This window comes from Lissotriton helveticus, chromosome 1_1 (genome assembly GCF_964261635.1).
Source record: "Lissotriton helveticus chromosome 1_1, aLisHel1.1, whole genome shotgun sequence".
In the NCBI taxonomy this organism is placed as follows: domain Eukaryota; kingdom Metazoa; phylum Chordata; class Amphibia; order Caudata; family Salamandridae; genus Lissotriton; species Lissotriton helveticus.
Window position 1 is genome coordinate 430,385,024 of NC_136057.1, and position 17,432 is coordinate 430,402,455.

The 17,432-nt window shown below is 41.6% G+C and overlaps 1 protein-coding gene across 6 annotated transcripts in view; it reads left to right on the top strand.

Annotated features, from left to right (window-relative positions):
* DNM1L (dynamin 1 like) overlaps positions 1-17,432 on the top strand; it is a 747,198-nt gene that overhangs the window by 440,705 nt on the left and 289,061 nt on the right. For all 6 annotated transcript variants that reach the window (XR_013606882.1, XM_078673807.1, XM_078673806.1 and 3 more), the window contains one exon: positions 502-622. Coding sequence is in view for 5 of the 6 variants with exons in the window: in XM_078673807.1 (XP_078529933.1) it covers positions 502-622 (121 nt within the window). In the remaining variant the exon portion in view is untranslated. The remainder of the gene's footprint in view (positions 1-501; positions 623-17,432) is intronic.

Here is a 17,432-nt window from a genome sequence, read left to right on the forward strand (position 1 = left end):
CTTCCGATTTTTCTCAGGAATAAAGTGCCTGATACGCCATAGCAATCTGCGTTGAAAGCTTACGGTCTTTGCTGTGCCATTGATTTGGCATTGGAGATTGTCTGTTATCATGAATAACTTACATCGATCTTGTATTTTCATCTATAGCGGGGTCTGTCCAACATACTTGATGAATCAATTCATGATTGTAGAAGTAGATTCAACTTCTTGGGCAAAATTTGCAGGAATTTAGAACATGGATTACGGACTCTTGTACCTGATATTTGAAGAGTAGTAACTAGCTCTTCATTAATTTTCAAGTCTTCCCCTGCTGCTTGACCTGTAGTCCGCCCTCCCCGATATACCCCTGCCAATCTGCCTTTGCTTGTAACTCCCTCTTGTATGCTTTCCCCTACCATCATTTGATGCGTTTTATCCTCACTGTATTATTACTCACTTCAATATTGCAAAGCTGTTAGTACTGAAAGGGTAAAAAGAAATGAATTGTTTTGCACTTTGCAGATGTGGCGGAGCTCGAATCTGCTATATTTTCCATGAGACCTTTGGCCGAACATTAGAGTCTGTCGACCCTTTGGGTGGGCTTACCACTATTGATGTTCTCACTGCTATCAGAAATGCCACAGTGAGTATGAAATAGTGATTGCTTTCTGTTCAGCTGTTGATTGTGATGCTGTGGGGGATTTGAAGTAATTATGACCGATTCTAAAACAAAAGAACATTATAATTTTGAGTCGAAGTGCTTGCAGGTCCATAATGTCTTCTGGAATTTTGAACAATGAAATCTTCACTTGATGCTTGTTAATGTTGTATTTAAGCAAAACGCATTTGACCAAATGAGATGTTGTGGCTGCACTTGTCTTGTATCACTGTTTCACTTCAACTGCAAGTCAAATTTTACTGACCAAACAGTATTACTTACTAATTTGCACTTTTTCCGTTTCAGTACTTTTGTAACTACTATCCTATTTAAGGGTGTATTGGTATTTTAAATTGTATTTTTTTCATAGGTTACTTGAAGCTCCTGGATCCTTTTAGTTTGCTAAATGCTTAGCAATTTTACTGCAATCAATCAAGAAGAAAACTGCCATCAACTTAGCTGTAACAAAAAGTGACACTCCTTCCTTCATGAACATTACTCTTGATACCTGTGTTTTGAAATTTCTGTGGCAGGTTTTATGATTATGAGAACAACATTAATAATAAAAAATTGTTTTAACTGCAAGTAGCATATAATCCGAAGAATATGCAGATTTGATCCAAAAACCAGTACATCACGCTAAATTCTCATACTTTACAATAGTCATCTGATTGACTACAAGTAGTTTTATCAAATGTGACCTAACTCATTGCTTGCAGTTAAGAGGAGCACAAGAGGCAAAGATGGTTCTGCACAACTTTTGCTGGCGGAAGGGCAGCTTACCTATGGCAGACGAATGTTGCCCACTCTACACAGCATTTGAAAGCTCCTCTACCAGTGGTGAATGTAAGGTATAACTATTGAGCAATGCATAGTGCACCAAAATAAGAGCAAAGCTTACGATAGTAAGTTAATTTTCACTGAACTGGTCTACCGACTGATGAAATTGGAATTACAAAGTTCACCATAAATACTTTAATTTTCAATATCGGAAAACCAGTTCTTCTTCCATTAAACAAATCTTTAGTGACCAGTGAAATTGGAGGCCACCCATTCATAGCAAAAATAAACTCTTCCCTGGTTCTAGCCCTATGACTACCATAGATGAAAAGACATTTAAGCGTCTGGAAACTAACCTTCAAGTCTGTAAATTTTGTACCACACAGGCAAGACTCTAGGAAAGAAACATGAAGTCAGAGTTCCTAATTAGCACTGTCTGTCCAAGCAGACTGAAATGAGACATTATTTTGGACAAGTGAAGAATCCAGGTCATAGAAATGTTGGGAAACATACATGTTATCAAAGTAATTCAGATGTTGAGTGATGTTTAGTGATGCTAGAGATGCTAGAGTTTCACAAATATGGCTGACAGCTGCGAAACTGGATGCAGCACATGGAATGGGGCCAAATATACTTAAAATAGTAGACACTCATGTCTCTCTCTGCTATAGAGGTTGGTTTTATCTACTTTGATGGTCCCACAAAGACGAACTTTTAAACAACTTGGTTTCTGTAGGTTAATAGATCAATCGTTACCTCTGCCTTAGCTGTTTTAAAGGTACTTTGCTCCTTCTCTGAGGATCAACTCTTAACACACACACGTTAATATCATTAATGCAACAGGTAGCAGATAGGAAGCTACAGCTGTGAAGTGTATATTTCTGTTTCAAGATTGTTCACATTAGTTAATATTGGCCACCATGAAAACTGTCAAACCTAATAATATTAGTAGATGTGTTTGTCCTTTAACTGTAATTCTAAAATGGTAGTCAGATATTTACAAGTTAACATGCTGCACACTATTTTATATCCCTATACTGGCTGCATCAGTGTGATTTGGTCCTTCACATATTTGAGCTCAGTGCGGTTTTAGACAATCTGCATTTCTTTCTCCGTTTATTTTGCTCCAGCAGCTTACCAAAGTTACATAACACTAAGAAAAACTACTTTTCCCATGATCCAAGGGGACAATGTGATAGAAAAAAAGTCCAACAGCCATGAGCCAATCCTGTGCCAGAACACTGTAGTGTAGTTCCTATATTCCCAATAGGCTCTGCTCATTGGAATAACATAAACAGCAGTTTAGACGTAGGACTGAGGTCATCTAGGTCTCTACTGACTATGTTAGACTTAATTAGGTTTGCCAGCTAGCTCAGAGGTCACTAGAAACTTTCTCGAGTAAACAAGGAGGTGTTAACTTCCCTGAATAGACAAGAAGGGATTAGCTTCTGACAACCGCATAAACATGACAACTTTGCTCCCTCAGAATAAAGAGTATATCTCCAGAGTCGTGTGAAAACAATAGACAGCTATTTCACTCAGTCAATCGTGCATGCTGAATTTCACCAGGAGTGCAGAGAAATAGAGAGACGGGCGTTTTCAATAAAAGTTGTTATTTATTGAGCAGTCTTCTTTCTCATGCAAGAGACAATTGCAATACTTATGAAGTAAAGTGCGTACAGTAAAAGTAGTATTATGAAATAATACTGTAAAAGCATTGATATGGTTTCTTAGCCATAAAATACTTGAAAACGGATAAAATATATACATGCATGAAAACATTGACTAACGTACTCAACTGGTGCTTCTAATATACGCCTACCCCGGTGTACCTGACCTAAGCCTAATACGTGGGAAGGAGTAATTAAGTTGCAGTTTAAGTTAAGTTGGTTTTTTGCCAAGAATCTGAATCAAGAATTCTCTTACGGATTTAATCAGCCCAGTACCTTTGTTATAGAATGAAGGAGGTCTTCTATCTCTCTCTCAGGACTCGATCTCCCAGCAACCCGCAAGCGTGACTGGAAACACCAGAGCTGGATTTCTCGGCAGGAGAAAAGACAGCGTCTCTCTCAGTGCGTCAAATGGGAGGGTCGGCTTTCTTCAGCACTCGCATCAGCTGGCCGTCGGGCAAGTACATAGCCGCTCTGCTCCAAACCACCGTGTGTTTGCTTAAGGCAAGTGTTGGTATATTTATACCTGAAAGGTGCCGAGTTTGACGTAAGGTTGGACATAAGACGTCACTAAGAACTAACAGTTCTTTCTGGTCTCCAGGAGTTCTTGTGCAAATCAAAACGAAAGCAGGGGGAATTCCCGGGCTGCTGGAGGCTTGGTTTGTTTAAAGAACGCGTTGCACTTTCTAGGAGTCTATGGGAGTAGCCTTGCCGTATTTGGTCTGCATTTGCTATGGCTAAATATGGACATGATTCTTATGCCTTTATAAGGGTATGTTTTGTTATAACCACATAAGGGCATGAATCGGGGATGTCTAATTAGGGTCCTAGATAGATTCACAAAACCCACTCCACGTATTAATGTCCATAATTACTAAATACTAAGCAATACTAAACATATAACGATGCATGTGTGTTTTCCAACCCACCCCAAAATACACAGATTGCATTTGAAATGGTGTATGTATATACACGAAAATGAGTATTATACTGTACAAGCAGTGGTATCATTCAGATAATGCATATAAAAATATCGGCTGAATTGCGAAAATTACATTTGTGAAATGGCTCTTAATACAGAAGAGAAGGTCGAGACCATTTCATCACATATTTATACAATACTGTACATGTGCTAGAGGCTAAGTCAAAATATTGTCTCTAGTGTCTCTAAGAGTAGAAGCTCTGTTCTCTAAGAATAATTCTACTTTTAGCAGAATACCATGTGCCAAAAAAAAGTAAATATTTTTGGAAATGGAAAAATAATTTCGTTGTCAGGAGAAAAAATAGTTCAAATTGTTTTCAGTAGTGTTGTTTATCAAAAAACTAAAGGCCGAAATCAGAGTTCCGGGAACGCTGTGTGCTCGTTTGTTTTTAAAAGTTATTCTCGTTGTTGGGAGAGAACATCAGATCAGACAGGCTTGCGAAAAATTGGTCTACAACAGTAGGTGAAAGTTCGACCAAGTTCGAAAAAGCTGAAATTGTGCAAATGTGAGCATCATTGCTATCATCGATGTCTGGATCAGCAATGCTCACAGAAGGTTGTACCTGTGTGGTGCTGCTTTCATCTCGTACTTCACCGCCACCTAATCGTAATGGTGAAGTCTCAACGAATGCCGTCATCAGAATAGGTAGCCGCTGGGGACAACACGTTGCATGAGCCGTTACCGAACCAAGCAAAGTATCGATATCCATAGGTACTGCTGATGGTAGTGTAAGACAGACGTCCAACACGCATTCTTCTCCGCATAGCAGACATAGAAGCACAGGTAAGATGCAATCCTGCCAGATTGGTCTGAATGAAAAAAACCAGGTAGTACTCAGATCTCTTAGCCGGGCAAAGTCGAGGACTTTAGTGATCCGTTCTCTGTAACGTATGGCCAGCATCGTTTCTTCCATTTTGTCTGTTGCTTGGCTTGCCATATCGAAGCAGAAGGAACAAAAATAAAATTCCTGCTACGAGTCCCAAAAGAAGAGGCAGTCCGCCAAATACAGAATGCACAAAATTCGGGAAGATGCCCAGAACTGTTTCAAAGGGTGCTAACAGTCCCGAAAAAAGTGTCTTAAATACATGTGCGATGCCACTGGTATCAGACATGTTTAAAATTTGACCTAACATTTCTACGAAATGTACGGGGCAATTTGTTGATAATACGGTATGTATCTCTGCCGCTGTCCTTGCAACTTGCAGATCATATGTCTCTTGGGACGAGGTTAAAGGCACAGTTGTCTGTAAAAGAATAGACTTCATTCTGCTTAAAGTATCAATTCGAATAGAAGAGATATTCAAAGAAGGCCATATTGCCGCCTCCATGTCTGGATTGCCGTTAGGATACAATACTTGCATACAGCAAATGAACCTGGAAGTAACGGTTACGAGATAGGCTTTTCCTGGCACCATGCCACAACAGCTGTGGTCACTTATTAGAACGTAGCTGCCGTTGGAAAGCTGTCTGAAAAAAGGCTCTATCTGTGTTGAAGGAGTGCCATGCAGGTGACATGAAAGGTTATTTGATTAACCTTCGCAGACTCCATGCAAGTTAATACCTTGACACAGAAGTGTACCGCTTAGTGATTTTTTACAATTGTTACCACTAAGAAATACCTCTTTTTTTCCCTTCACTATAACATTTATGTGTATAAGGTAATTTCCAGGATGATTTGATGTATCCTTTACCCAACCTTTCATACAGGCCTGCTGGTATATACTTTTGGCAATATTTAAACTGGAAAGTTGTTATTGGGATTGTAATCGTAACATGTATTATCGATTCAATGACACGTCTCTCTGACATTGTCAATGGTAATCTCTCAAGTTTTTCAATGCTCAGAATCGTATAGTCTGCTCCTTTTTGTGCCAAACTGATTTGTTTACCAGTAAGGTTAAAGATAGAAAATTATGACGTTGTGTTGATTAGACGCCATGGCACGTAGCCTGAACGCAGGTTTTGCAACGTCCAGCCTAGCTCTACAATAGAACGTAATTGGGACTGACCATGTTGTAACATTAGCAAGTCCTGCTCTATTATATCAATAGCAGATGATACAATGCTGTCCAGTGAATAAATTCTGGAGGACAGAGTTGTTAACCTATTGTCCACTACAGAAAGGGATTTTTCCAAATTTATACGATCAATTTCCCGTATTTTTTCTGCAGTTTCAATTTGTGTCACTTTCCAAGCTTCGTTGTAAGCAGCGTATATACGGCGTATATGAAACGTTTTTGACGCTGTTTGCGAGGTCCCAGTATGAAATCTCGCAAGTCATTACCTTCTTTAAGTAAAGTCAAGTGTTGCTTAATTTCTGGCAGTGTGGATTTCTGTAGCCACTCAAGGCATAGTTTTCCTACACTATATGTTGTAACTATCCCTGGATGTTGTCTCTGGGAATATCTTGGGTCTGGCCTGGTCTGTTTGAACCCCTGTGTTTTGTTCAGGAATCTATCTTGACAGTTATTTGTGTCTGTGGGCCAGATCAACCATTTTTTCCAATCAGGATTTGTTCTGTTTTGGTGTAAAATATGGGATACGTCTATCTCCACATCTGTAGTGCTATTACTATCAGGTATGGGCTTCGGAATAGACGGTTTGTTTAAGTCTTTTATCTTGGCTAAACCAAGACAGGTTGTCTGTTGAATGGTGTCATTCAGGAATATTATCTGTTCTGGGATCATGCAGGCTCTAAATAATGCTTCTAGACCTTGTACCTGCCAGTCTTTTGAACCCCAGATGGTTTTTGTTTCAATGTTGTTTTTCCAAAATTCAAAACCAAATGTAGACATTTTATCATAACATTTTTCAGAATAAATCAATTTAGTATTTGTCAACATTGTTTTCATTCCTGTCTTATTTAACATTTTAAAATAAAACGTTTCTGGATCACTGTTGTTAAACCCTGAGAAGTATGTGAATTTCTCATAAAATGTTTTCGAGCTGCCTTTTGGCGGTGTTGGACAATGTTCCCATTGATTATAAGTTAAAACATTTCTAGGTTGAGCAGATTTATGCAGATAGTGATGACCATAGTGGTTAAAATACTACATTTCTTCATAGTTCGATGAACCCTGTAAATAATCATGTTCTGTAAATTTTGCTGACATTACTAAATCTGACATCATATTATTAATATTTTCAAAGTCCCAATCATCAGAGAAAGTACTTGGTGTTACAAAGTCACTTAATGAAACCTTGAACTGGTGTGGATATTTCAAGAGCTCAATCGGGCCATAGATTTCGTAATCCATTTTGTCCCATACTACCCCACCGGGTATAGGATTGGCTGTGATGTTCACTGATGACAGTTCTCTTTTCTCGATGTGAGAGGATGTGTGAGGCTTTAGGACCAAGTTGATGTTCTGACATGCTGTGTCCATTGTACTATATTTTCCATCAACAAATCTACCCAAACATAAAATCATGATGAGCCAAAGTAGGAGGAAAAGTACACCCAACACAATCCAAAATTCAATCCATGGTGAAATCAGATATGTTTCTTTTAGTTGATGAAAGAGGTTATTCATTTTTTCTTCGAAAGTTTTTGTTGCTGGCTTTTCTTCATGCTCACTTGGGTCATCAGAAAAGTAATCGAAATTGATGAAGTAGCCAGATGCAGTTCTGTCAATTGTTTCTATTGCTTCCGGATTCTCATTAGTCTTTGCATTTTTCTTTGTTTCATTAGCATAGTCTGAGGCTACATCGTTGTAGACTGGTATTTCTTGACGAACTGTTGCAATTTGGGTTTCAAGAGGCACAAGTTCCATGGCTTTGTTGCATAGTCCTTTTTTTATTCACTGCAGGTTTATCAAATGTGATTAGTCTCTCAGTTTGAACCTCTTGGATTGTAGCAAGATTTGGTCTTCTGCTATTTCTTGGGAGTCCACTGGGCCTACTACTTATTATTGGCCACATGATTGTGGTTTTACCAGGTCGATGGATACAACTCTGTTCTCTTTTTTACCAGCAAGGGGCGGTAGTACTACTGATCTTGTTCCGCTGACAGCTAAGACAGGTACTGCTTTTCTGTAAGAAGGCCCAAATTCCTTCTTCACCGCGATCTTTTCTCTGACTAGATCCCTAATCTTTGGAATCCAGACTGGTCTTGCTGGGACAGGTGGTTTCTCTTCAGTGGCTGTTGGCTTTAACTTTGTTACTTAGACTTCTTCTTGTTTCATTTAAGTCCTGTAAAACAGCCAAACGATCTTTGATATCAAAGGATTTTTCTTTCACCACTGAAGTCTGACAATCTAAGTCCTGGATTTTTATTCTAGTGCCGAACAATAGTTCGTAAGGAGTGATACCTTTTAGAGAATTTCTTGGCAGATTGTTAAGACTACGTTGGACACTTGTTAGATGTTTGACCCACCCATCACCCGAACCTAATACCCTCGCTGTTATAGATTGCTTTATGTCACGTTTTTTTCTTTCCAATACCGCATTTCCCTCAGGATGGAATGGAGAAGAGTACAGCAATGCAATGCCCATGCTAGTCATGGCCTCTTTGTAAGCTCGAGAGCTGAACCGCAGGACCCTGGTCAGAATGTAGCATGCCAATTGCGTATGTGCTGATAAAGACTCTCAAATCTTCTATAACCGTTCTGGCGTCAGCCGAGCGCTGGGGCCACATCCAAATGAATCTCGTGCAGGAATCCACTGCGACCATGACATATTTATAGTTGCCATCCCTTTGTAAGGGACCACAGTGGCCCAGGTAGACACATGCTAGTGGTTTATCTGAGATTAGAATGGACGTCTGTGCTGGTCGTTTCACTGTTGATACTTTCATTCTTTGGCATATTTCACATTCTAGAACATAGTTTCTAGTCTGTTTCCTCATGCGTGGCCACCAATATCTCTGTTTTAATAATGATACTGTGGCGGAAACACCAGCATGTGCAGAAGCGAGCCCTTCACGTGAGTCTTTTGTAGTTCTTTCTGTAAAAGAACTACTTGTTCCAAAAGCGTTTTATGCTTGATTGTGCCACCTTTTGCATCTTTGAAGCCGTTTTGAACCCAGTTCTGCAAGTATTCATTGTAAGACTGAACGCAGTAATATAAATCGCACACTATTAGTCTGGGGAATTCACGATCGTTATTTACAAGCTCCATCTTAAAAGCCAGTAGTTCAGCTCGCTGAGCTGTACAATCTCCTAGAGATTGAGTTTTAGTGACCAGTGGTCTAAATTTTCCTTCGTGCCAACGACCTTTAACAATCGCGCACGCAGCACTGTATGCTTGTTTATCCCCAACTGCGGGTTGTGCTGAACCGTCTGTATATCTTATACAGCTGTAATGTTCTAGAGGAAGGATTTCGGTCGGCAGTGGACATTCATATTCATATTGGAGAAATTCTTGTGTTTTTAAATTAGGATCAGATTCGTATATTACGTCTGATGCAGCAAGAGAATTAACCCATTGTATCCATCTCGGATGTAGAGCTTTAGCATTTGGAATGCTTGCTCTTGTTACTGCTTCTAGGGCAGGTACTGGTCTAACGATTATTATTTGTTTACCTTGTGCGAGGGCTCTTTCTTTTACTACAGCAGTTTGAACCGCAGTCAGAATGTTTTCAGTAGAACTGAATTTCATTTCAGCTTGTGTGTACAAGTGTGATTTATAAGCTATTGGTACCGTTTCTCCCTCAGAGGTCAGGTACGTGAATCCGCATCTTCCTGGGATGACTCGGATTACAAGGTTGCGTTCATTTGCGCGTTTGCAGTTTTGTTTTAGTTAACATGTCTGTTTGTAATGATCTTAAAATTTCTGTGTGTTTCTGAGTCCAATTAATTGGTTTGAAATCAGGTTTTATTAATTCATAGAGAGGTTTAACACTCTCTGCATAATTTAGAATGTATGGTCTTCCGAAATTCAGGAAACCTAGTATTGATTGTAAGTTCTTCAGCGTTTTTGGAGCTTGGAGTACTGCACATTTCTCTAAGAAATTGACTGCTAGGCTTTTGCCTTCACTTGATAATTCATATCCTAAAAACAGGACAGTTAGATGGGGCAATTTGTGACTTCTTAAAGTTGAATTGATACCCTTCAGCTGCGAACCCAAGTATTATGGTGTTCACTCTTTTCAAGTCTGTCTCCAGGTCGTCGTCTGTAAGATAGATGTCATCGACATATGATAATGCCTCATCATCATAAATTTGTAGTAACTCTGTTACCCTTGCTGAGAATAATCCTGGCTATTCTTGAATCCCTGTGGGAGTCGACAGAATGGTTTTTGTGCTCCCATTGTTGAGAAAGCGGTCAAATACCTGCTTTCAGGTGCAATGTTTTGACAAAAGAAGCCATTTGAGATATCTAATGTTGTTTTATATTTTTTGCGCACAATGTTATTCATTAGTGCTGCACTGTCTGAGTTTTGTACTGCAAATGTTTTGCAGCAGGAGTTTAGGTGTCTGTAGTCCAAAACTAGACGATATGAATCGTCTGGCTTGAAGGCAGGAAACAAAGGATTGTTCATTTGTGAGGTGCATGTTTCAATCACCCCCTGATATTCAAGTTGATCTAAGATCTCCCTGACTTGTTTTTTAGCTTCTTGCTTAACAGGATACTGCCTTTGTGCAGTTGGTTGATTTTTTTAACTGGATTTTATGGTGAGGAGAATCCTCATCCCATCCTACATGATTTTTATATAATGCAGGAGCTTGGGCCACTGCCCATTTTCTAGCCAATGTGTATTTTTTATGAATTGGAATATGATTTGAGAAGGCAGGCATAATCATTTCTTCGCCATGAGGGCACTCCCTGACAAACTCTGGTGGCCAGTCTTTCTCAGCTAACAGGATGTCACAGCCTTTGGAAAGGTTATCCCAAAAGAGACCCCTTACTTTCCTAGTCTTGTCCCCCTCTATACGTAATGTTATTTCATATAATTTATGGGGTTTGCTAACTCTGGTGTCTGCAGTTTCCACTTGAAAGTATTCATTCGTGTCCACTGTCTCCAGAAGATTCATCAGGATCTTGCGAGCTATGGTTACTCCTGCTGCGCTGTCTAGCATTGTCTGGGGCCACTCTCGGTTTTTCAGTTGTGTTCTCCGAATCCTCGGCATGTTTTATTTTAATACTAGCTACCTTCTTCTTTGGAAATTGTAATTTTTTACTTTGATGAGCAAGTTCCTTGTCTTTGGACTTGACGTGCTCTTCTTTGTGTTCTGACCGTCCTCTTCTTTCCGATTTCTGTGAGGAAGTCTGAAAAGATCGAGAGGGACGTGTATCAATATCTTGATATCTGTCTGGTTTCCTCAATTTATCCCTATCTCTAAGGTTGTATCTTTTCTCGGAGGGCTCCCTCTGGGGAGACTTGCCTCCTCGTTCTGGAGATCTATCTGTTCGTTGAGGAGACCTTCCTCTGGACTGAAACCATTTTTCTCTGGGAGTGGATTGTTTATTACCCTCCCAACTCTTTTTTGAAGTATTGAGGTTATTTTTAATAAATGTTTTTTCAGGATTTTCAGTTAGTTGGGGTTTTAGTGGTTTCCCACCCAAACTATCTCTACCTAGTTCTTCATAGGATTTTTCTATGATTCTGGCAAGTTCAAAAGGTTGTTCTGCTATATCTGTTTCTTTCAATTTTTGGAGGTATGTTATATCGTCCATTGCCAATTGAACTAATTCTCTGTATGCCTTTGTTAATTCTTTTAGTTTAACTAAAAGTTCTTCACTTGACATCTTTTCAATGTCAGGATGTGGTGTGTAGCTGGCTAGAACCGGCCATGTGGCTCCTGGTCTACCTAGTGGACCGAGCCTGGTGATGTCATTTTGATGTTTTAGGGCGCCATTAAACCAGAGCAGGTGCTCTTGGTATGTTAGTGGAATTTCAACGTCCTCGAAAGAAGCGTATTCATCCGGAGGTTCCTCTATTTTGTAATAGTGGAAATCTTGTGTCACAGCGTGTGCTGCTGGAAAATTTTTCCATGAATAGAATACCGTCTGCCGATATTCATGGGCCTCTACCACAAATATGACTATACCTTGGTGATAGTGCATTTTCTATAAGTTTAAGAGTTATAGTTCTTCTTACATTTACCGGAATGATTATAGCATTCGGGATCTTCTTCTCGGAGGCTTGTGTCATCCACTAGGAGTTGAGCTGCTATTCTAGCTCTCTCTCTTTCGTCTTCACTTTCTCCCATTTTACTGACAGAAAGTTTTGTTGCAGAGCAAGTTTCAGGGGAAACAAAGATTAGGTGCACAATATTTTGGAACAGTGTATCCTTCAACGTTGACTAAACCAAAAACTAATACATAGGAATCTCTTCCTACTAAGTTCCGGCGGATATTTAACCTTTTACCCACTCCAGACGTCTTTTGGAATATTTACGGAAAAAGGGGTCTGTGTGAAAAGCACGACTGAGTTACCCTAGAGTCATGCGTTAGATTATCGCCTTACCAAACGTTGGGTGCCATGTAGTGTAGTTCCTATATTCCCATAAAGCTCTGCGCATTGGAATAATATAAACCGCAGTTTAGACGTAGAACTGAGGTAATCTAGGTCTCTACTGAATATGTTAGACTTAATTAGGTTTGCCAGCTAGCTCAGAGGTCACTAGAAACTTTCTCGAGTAAACAAGGAGGTGTTAACTTCCCTGAATAGACAAGAAGGGATTACTTCTGACAACCGCATAAACATGACAACTTTGCTCCCTCAGAATAAAGAGTATATCTCCAGAGTCGTGTGAAAACAATAGACAGCTATTTCACTCAGTCAATCGTGCATGCTTAATTTCACCAGGAGTGCAGAGAAATAGAGAGACAGGCGTTTTCAATAAAAGTTGTTATTTATTGAGCAGTCTTCTTTCTCATGCAAGAGAAATGAATTGCCACAATTGCAATACTTATCATGAAGTAAAGTGCGTACAGTAAAAGTAGTATTATGAAATAATACTGTAAAAGCATTGATATGGTTTCTTAGCCATATGATACTTTAAAACGGATAAAATATATACATACATAAAAACATTGACTAACGTACTCAACTGGTGCGTCTAATATACGCCTACCCCGGTGTACCTGACCTAAGCCTAATACGTGGGAAGGAGTAAGTAAGTTGCAGTTTAAGTTAAGTTGTTTTTTTGCCAAGAATCTGAATCAAGAATTCTCTTAAGGATTTAATCAGCCCCGTACCTTGGTTATAGAATGAAGGAGGTCTTGTATCTCTCTCTCTCAGGACTCGATCTCCCAGCAACCCGCAAGGGTGACTGGAAACACCGGAGCTGGATTTCTCGGCAGGAGAAAAGACAGCGTCTCTCTCAGTGCGTCAAATGGGAGGGTCGGCTTCCTTCAGCACTCGCATCAGCTGAGCGTCGGACAAGTAGATAGCCGCTCTGCTCCAAACCACCGTGTGTTTGCTTAAGGCAAGTGTTGGTATATTTATACCTGAAAGGTGCCCAGTTCTTTCTGGACTCCAGGAGTTCTTGTGCAAATCAAAACAAAAGCAGGGGGAATTCCCTGGCTGCTGGAGGCTTGGTTTGTTTAAAGAACGCGTTGTACTTTCTAGGAGTCTATGGGAGTAGCCTTGCCGTATTTGGACTGCATTGGCTATGGCTAAATATGAACATGATTCTTATGCCTTTATAAGGGTATGTTTTGTTATAACCACATAAGGGCATGAATCGGGGATATCTAATTAGGGTCCTAGATAGATTCACAACAACACCAGCAACTTCCTTCATGGGACGCTCTATACTCCTCTTTTTTCCTGTGACCACATCAAGCACTTCTTCGGTTAATCTTTTTTGCCAGCATCCGATCCTAGATTAAAGAAGGATAGTTGTAAATTTTAGAGAAGTAACCTTTCACAAACAATTTCAAAAGAAACATTGGCAATCATAATCCAGAAAGATTAAACACCAATCAAAGGCATATGGAATCATCTAAATTGAAAACGCTTTACTCACCACAGATACAGAGGTCTTCTGAGAGGGTGCTACTGCAAGGGTGGGCTAATCCTCGTCTCCGCGTCCTTAATAGAATCAAAACTTTCCTTTACAATAGCTAGGAAATGTTGTATTCTAGGGCAGGACCGGAGGCTTCAGATTAGGCAAGTTTAAAGCTTATCCACCACCAAAGAGACCAGGGAAACCACAAGTTTAAAATAAAACCTTTTGAAGGTGGGGTCAGAGGACCAAGCTGTGGCATTGAGGATGTCCTCCAGCTGCGCCCCTAGGAAAAAAAGCCACATTGCACTTCGCACAGAATGAGCTCCAAAACGGGAAGTATCTATACCTGCCTGCTGCATAGCCCAAAGGAACCATCTCGCAATTGTGGGGGATGAGACCGCCTCATGTGGTTTAGTGAGGGCTATAAAAAGTTGATTAACGCCCTCTGGACGTATATCGATAGTTGCCCCCTCATAGGCCTTGAGTGCCCTGACCGCACATAATTTTGGGACTTCAGGAAAGGCAGGATAGAACACTAACCTTTAATTAGTTTTCGTTTGTCTAAAAAATATGAAAAGTAACTCCGTCAGGAGTAAAAACTCTGCCCGTAATATCCAGGGCTCGTACATCAGAAATCCTGCGGCATGATATGAGACACAAAAGATTTGTGAGTTTAGCTGACATTTGCTTTCTAGATAAGTACTTTTTAGGCTTCCAGGATTTAAACAAGTCCAGAACCTTATTTACCTCCCAGAGAACCTAATAACGAGGTACAGGGGGCACAGATAACCTTATACCCCTTAAAAGCATTCCCCATGAGGGCAGACATCTACTGGACAGTGGCCGAGATTGCAGAACGAAAGGCATTAATTGACCGGTAGGCCAAACCTTTCTTTGCCAACTTGGCTAAGAAAGAAGGGACGTAAACAACATTTGCCCCCATCGGATCCACCTGTTGAAGACACCAACTCCTCCAACGGGACCAAGCGCAACTGTATCGTTTGTTGGTGCTCTCTGCCCAAGATTCGGTGAGAAGAGAGTCCGCATCTGCTGAAAGGCCTGGCACCTGCCAGCGTTGCCGGTAAACCGCCAGGCCATCAGACGAAGTCCACCCGTGGCAAGGATTTCATGTGGATTCCCCTGAGGAGAGCAGAACCTAGGGGTAGACGGAGTGGAAATCCCAGGAAAGTTCCATCAGAACCGGAAACCAGGCTTGCGATCTCCAAATCTGGGTGATCACTACCAGATCCGCCTGCTGTCTCCTCACCTTGGTTGACAGATGCATTATCATCGCGAAGGGCGGGAAAGCGTACCCCTGCTCTTCGCTCCAATCCTGAAGGAAGGTATCCAATGCCAGAGCTTCCGTATCCGGACACCAACTGTAGTACCTCTCCAGAGGCAAAGAGGTTTATTGAGAAGGGGCCCCAACGAGCCTGGAATTCAAGGAAGACTGCGGGATGAAGTTTCCAGAGACTGGTGTCCTTCCAATGGCGGGAGCTCTAATCCGCTACCAGATTCGATGCACCTGGAAGATGCTCTGCTGAGAGAGACCTGGTTGGACCGACAGTAATCCCAGAGCTCTCGTGCAAGGTCCGATAAAACTCTGGACCTTGTGCCTCCTAGACGGTTGATGTAGTGTATCGCGGCCATGTTGTTCATCTGGAGCAATATGCAGCATTGAACCTAGTTCTTGGTCCAACATTTCACCACGACAAAACCTGCCATTAATTCTAGGCAGTTGATTTGAAGATCTTGTTCGGAGGAGGACCATTTTCCGCCGGTAGAAACTTCTCCGCAGAGGGTGCCCCGACCAGAACCGCTGGCATCTGATTCGATCACCAGGACTGGTTGAGATCAGAAAATGGTCCACCGTTCCAGGCCTCCATGTGTGAAATCCGCCACTGAAGTTCGGTGCTGGCCTCTGAGAGGGGTACAAACTGTGAATAAGTAAGGCCCGTGCTCAAATGAAATGCCTTGAGGCGCTGAAGGGCCCTGTAGTGAAGGGGACCCGGAAAGATGGCCTGTATGGAAGAAGACAGAAGCCCCACCACCCTGGCTAGGTGCCGTAAGGATATTGTGGGTTTCGCCATCGTCCATTTCAGTTTGTGTCTGATCTTGGAGAGTTTAAAATACGGAAGGGATAGAGTGGCTTGACTGAGTCTATCATGAAGCCCAAGAATTGCATCTTCTGAGAAGGAACGAAGACCGACTTAGACTCGTTGATCACAAACCCCAGTCACTCCAGAAGCGTCACTGCCTGTTGCAGCTGGGTGAGCAAGCGAGAGGGGCATAGATTCAGAAGGAGTATATCGTCCAAATAAATTATGAGATGTACGCCTTCTGCTCGGAGGCGCTCCACCACTGGCTTCATTACCTCGGTGAAACACCAAGGAACGGAGGACAGACCGAAAGGAAGTGAGGTGAATTTGAAGACCTGTAATTTCCATTGGAACTGCAGGAAACGTCTGTGAGGGGGAAATATTGGCACCCTTAAATATGCGTCCCTCAAGTCCAGCCGCACCATCCGGTCCTGTGACTGTAGGAGGTCCCGAAGGAGGTGAATCCCTCCATTTTTAAGTGGCGGTAAACAAGCCACTTGTTGAATTCCTTGAGGTTTATAACCGGGCAGAAACCCCCGGCCCGTTTCACCACGACAAAAGTGTTGCTGAGAAAACCACGAGGATGCAAGGTCGAAAAGAAGATCACTCCCTTGCGCAACAGTTCCGAAACCTCCTAGTCCAATCCGCCTGGTCTTAAAAATACAGGGGTTGCGGGCTGAACGTTTGAGTTGGCAACTCGAAAAACTCTGTGGAACCCTGCAACCATCTGTAAGAACCAGGCGTCTGAGGTGAGAGAAGACCAATTGTGAAAAAAAAACTGCAGTCTGCCTCCAATCTCTACATCCCCCAAGTACTCAAGTCTCACCTTGCTGGTTGTTGTAGGAACCATTTCCTCTGCATCTGCCATCTCTACGGCGTGGATAGGTTCTGGTAGGGTAGAAGGTTCCATATTTCTCTGGATCTTGCAATTTTCCTCTCCACGGCTTCAATTACTTGAAGGAGGCCGGTCGAGGTCCCCCTACCGCGACTGGCTGCGCCCAAAACACTCTGGGTGAAGATCCACTTAATAGATGTTTGGGCCTTTTCTAAAGAGTTGAATGTATTTACAGACTTGCCCAACTCTTTCACAAAGTGATCTCCTCTCCGAAGAGATTGCCCTCTGCCACTGGGCCAGCCTCTGAGGTGGCCAGATCTCCAAACTTGGGGGTCTATATTATTAAGTAAAGACCTGTGCCTCTCTGTAGAAATTGCTGAATTGGTGTTCCCCCAGATAAATAACCGCCCACTGGGCCCATTTAGATAGAATATCAGGGGAGATGAGAGTACCCGAGGCCTTGGCATCCTCGACCATGTCCAGGATCTTTGCCAAGGGACCTGCTGTGTCTAAAAGCTTATCTTGGCAC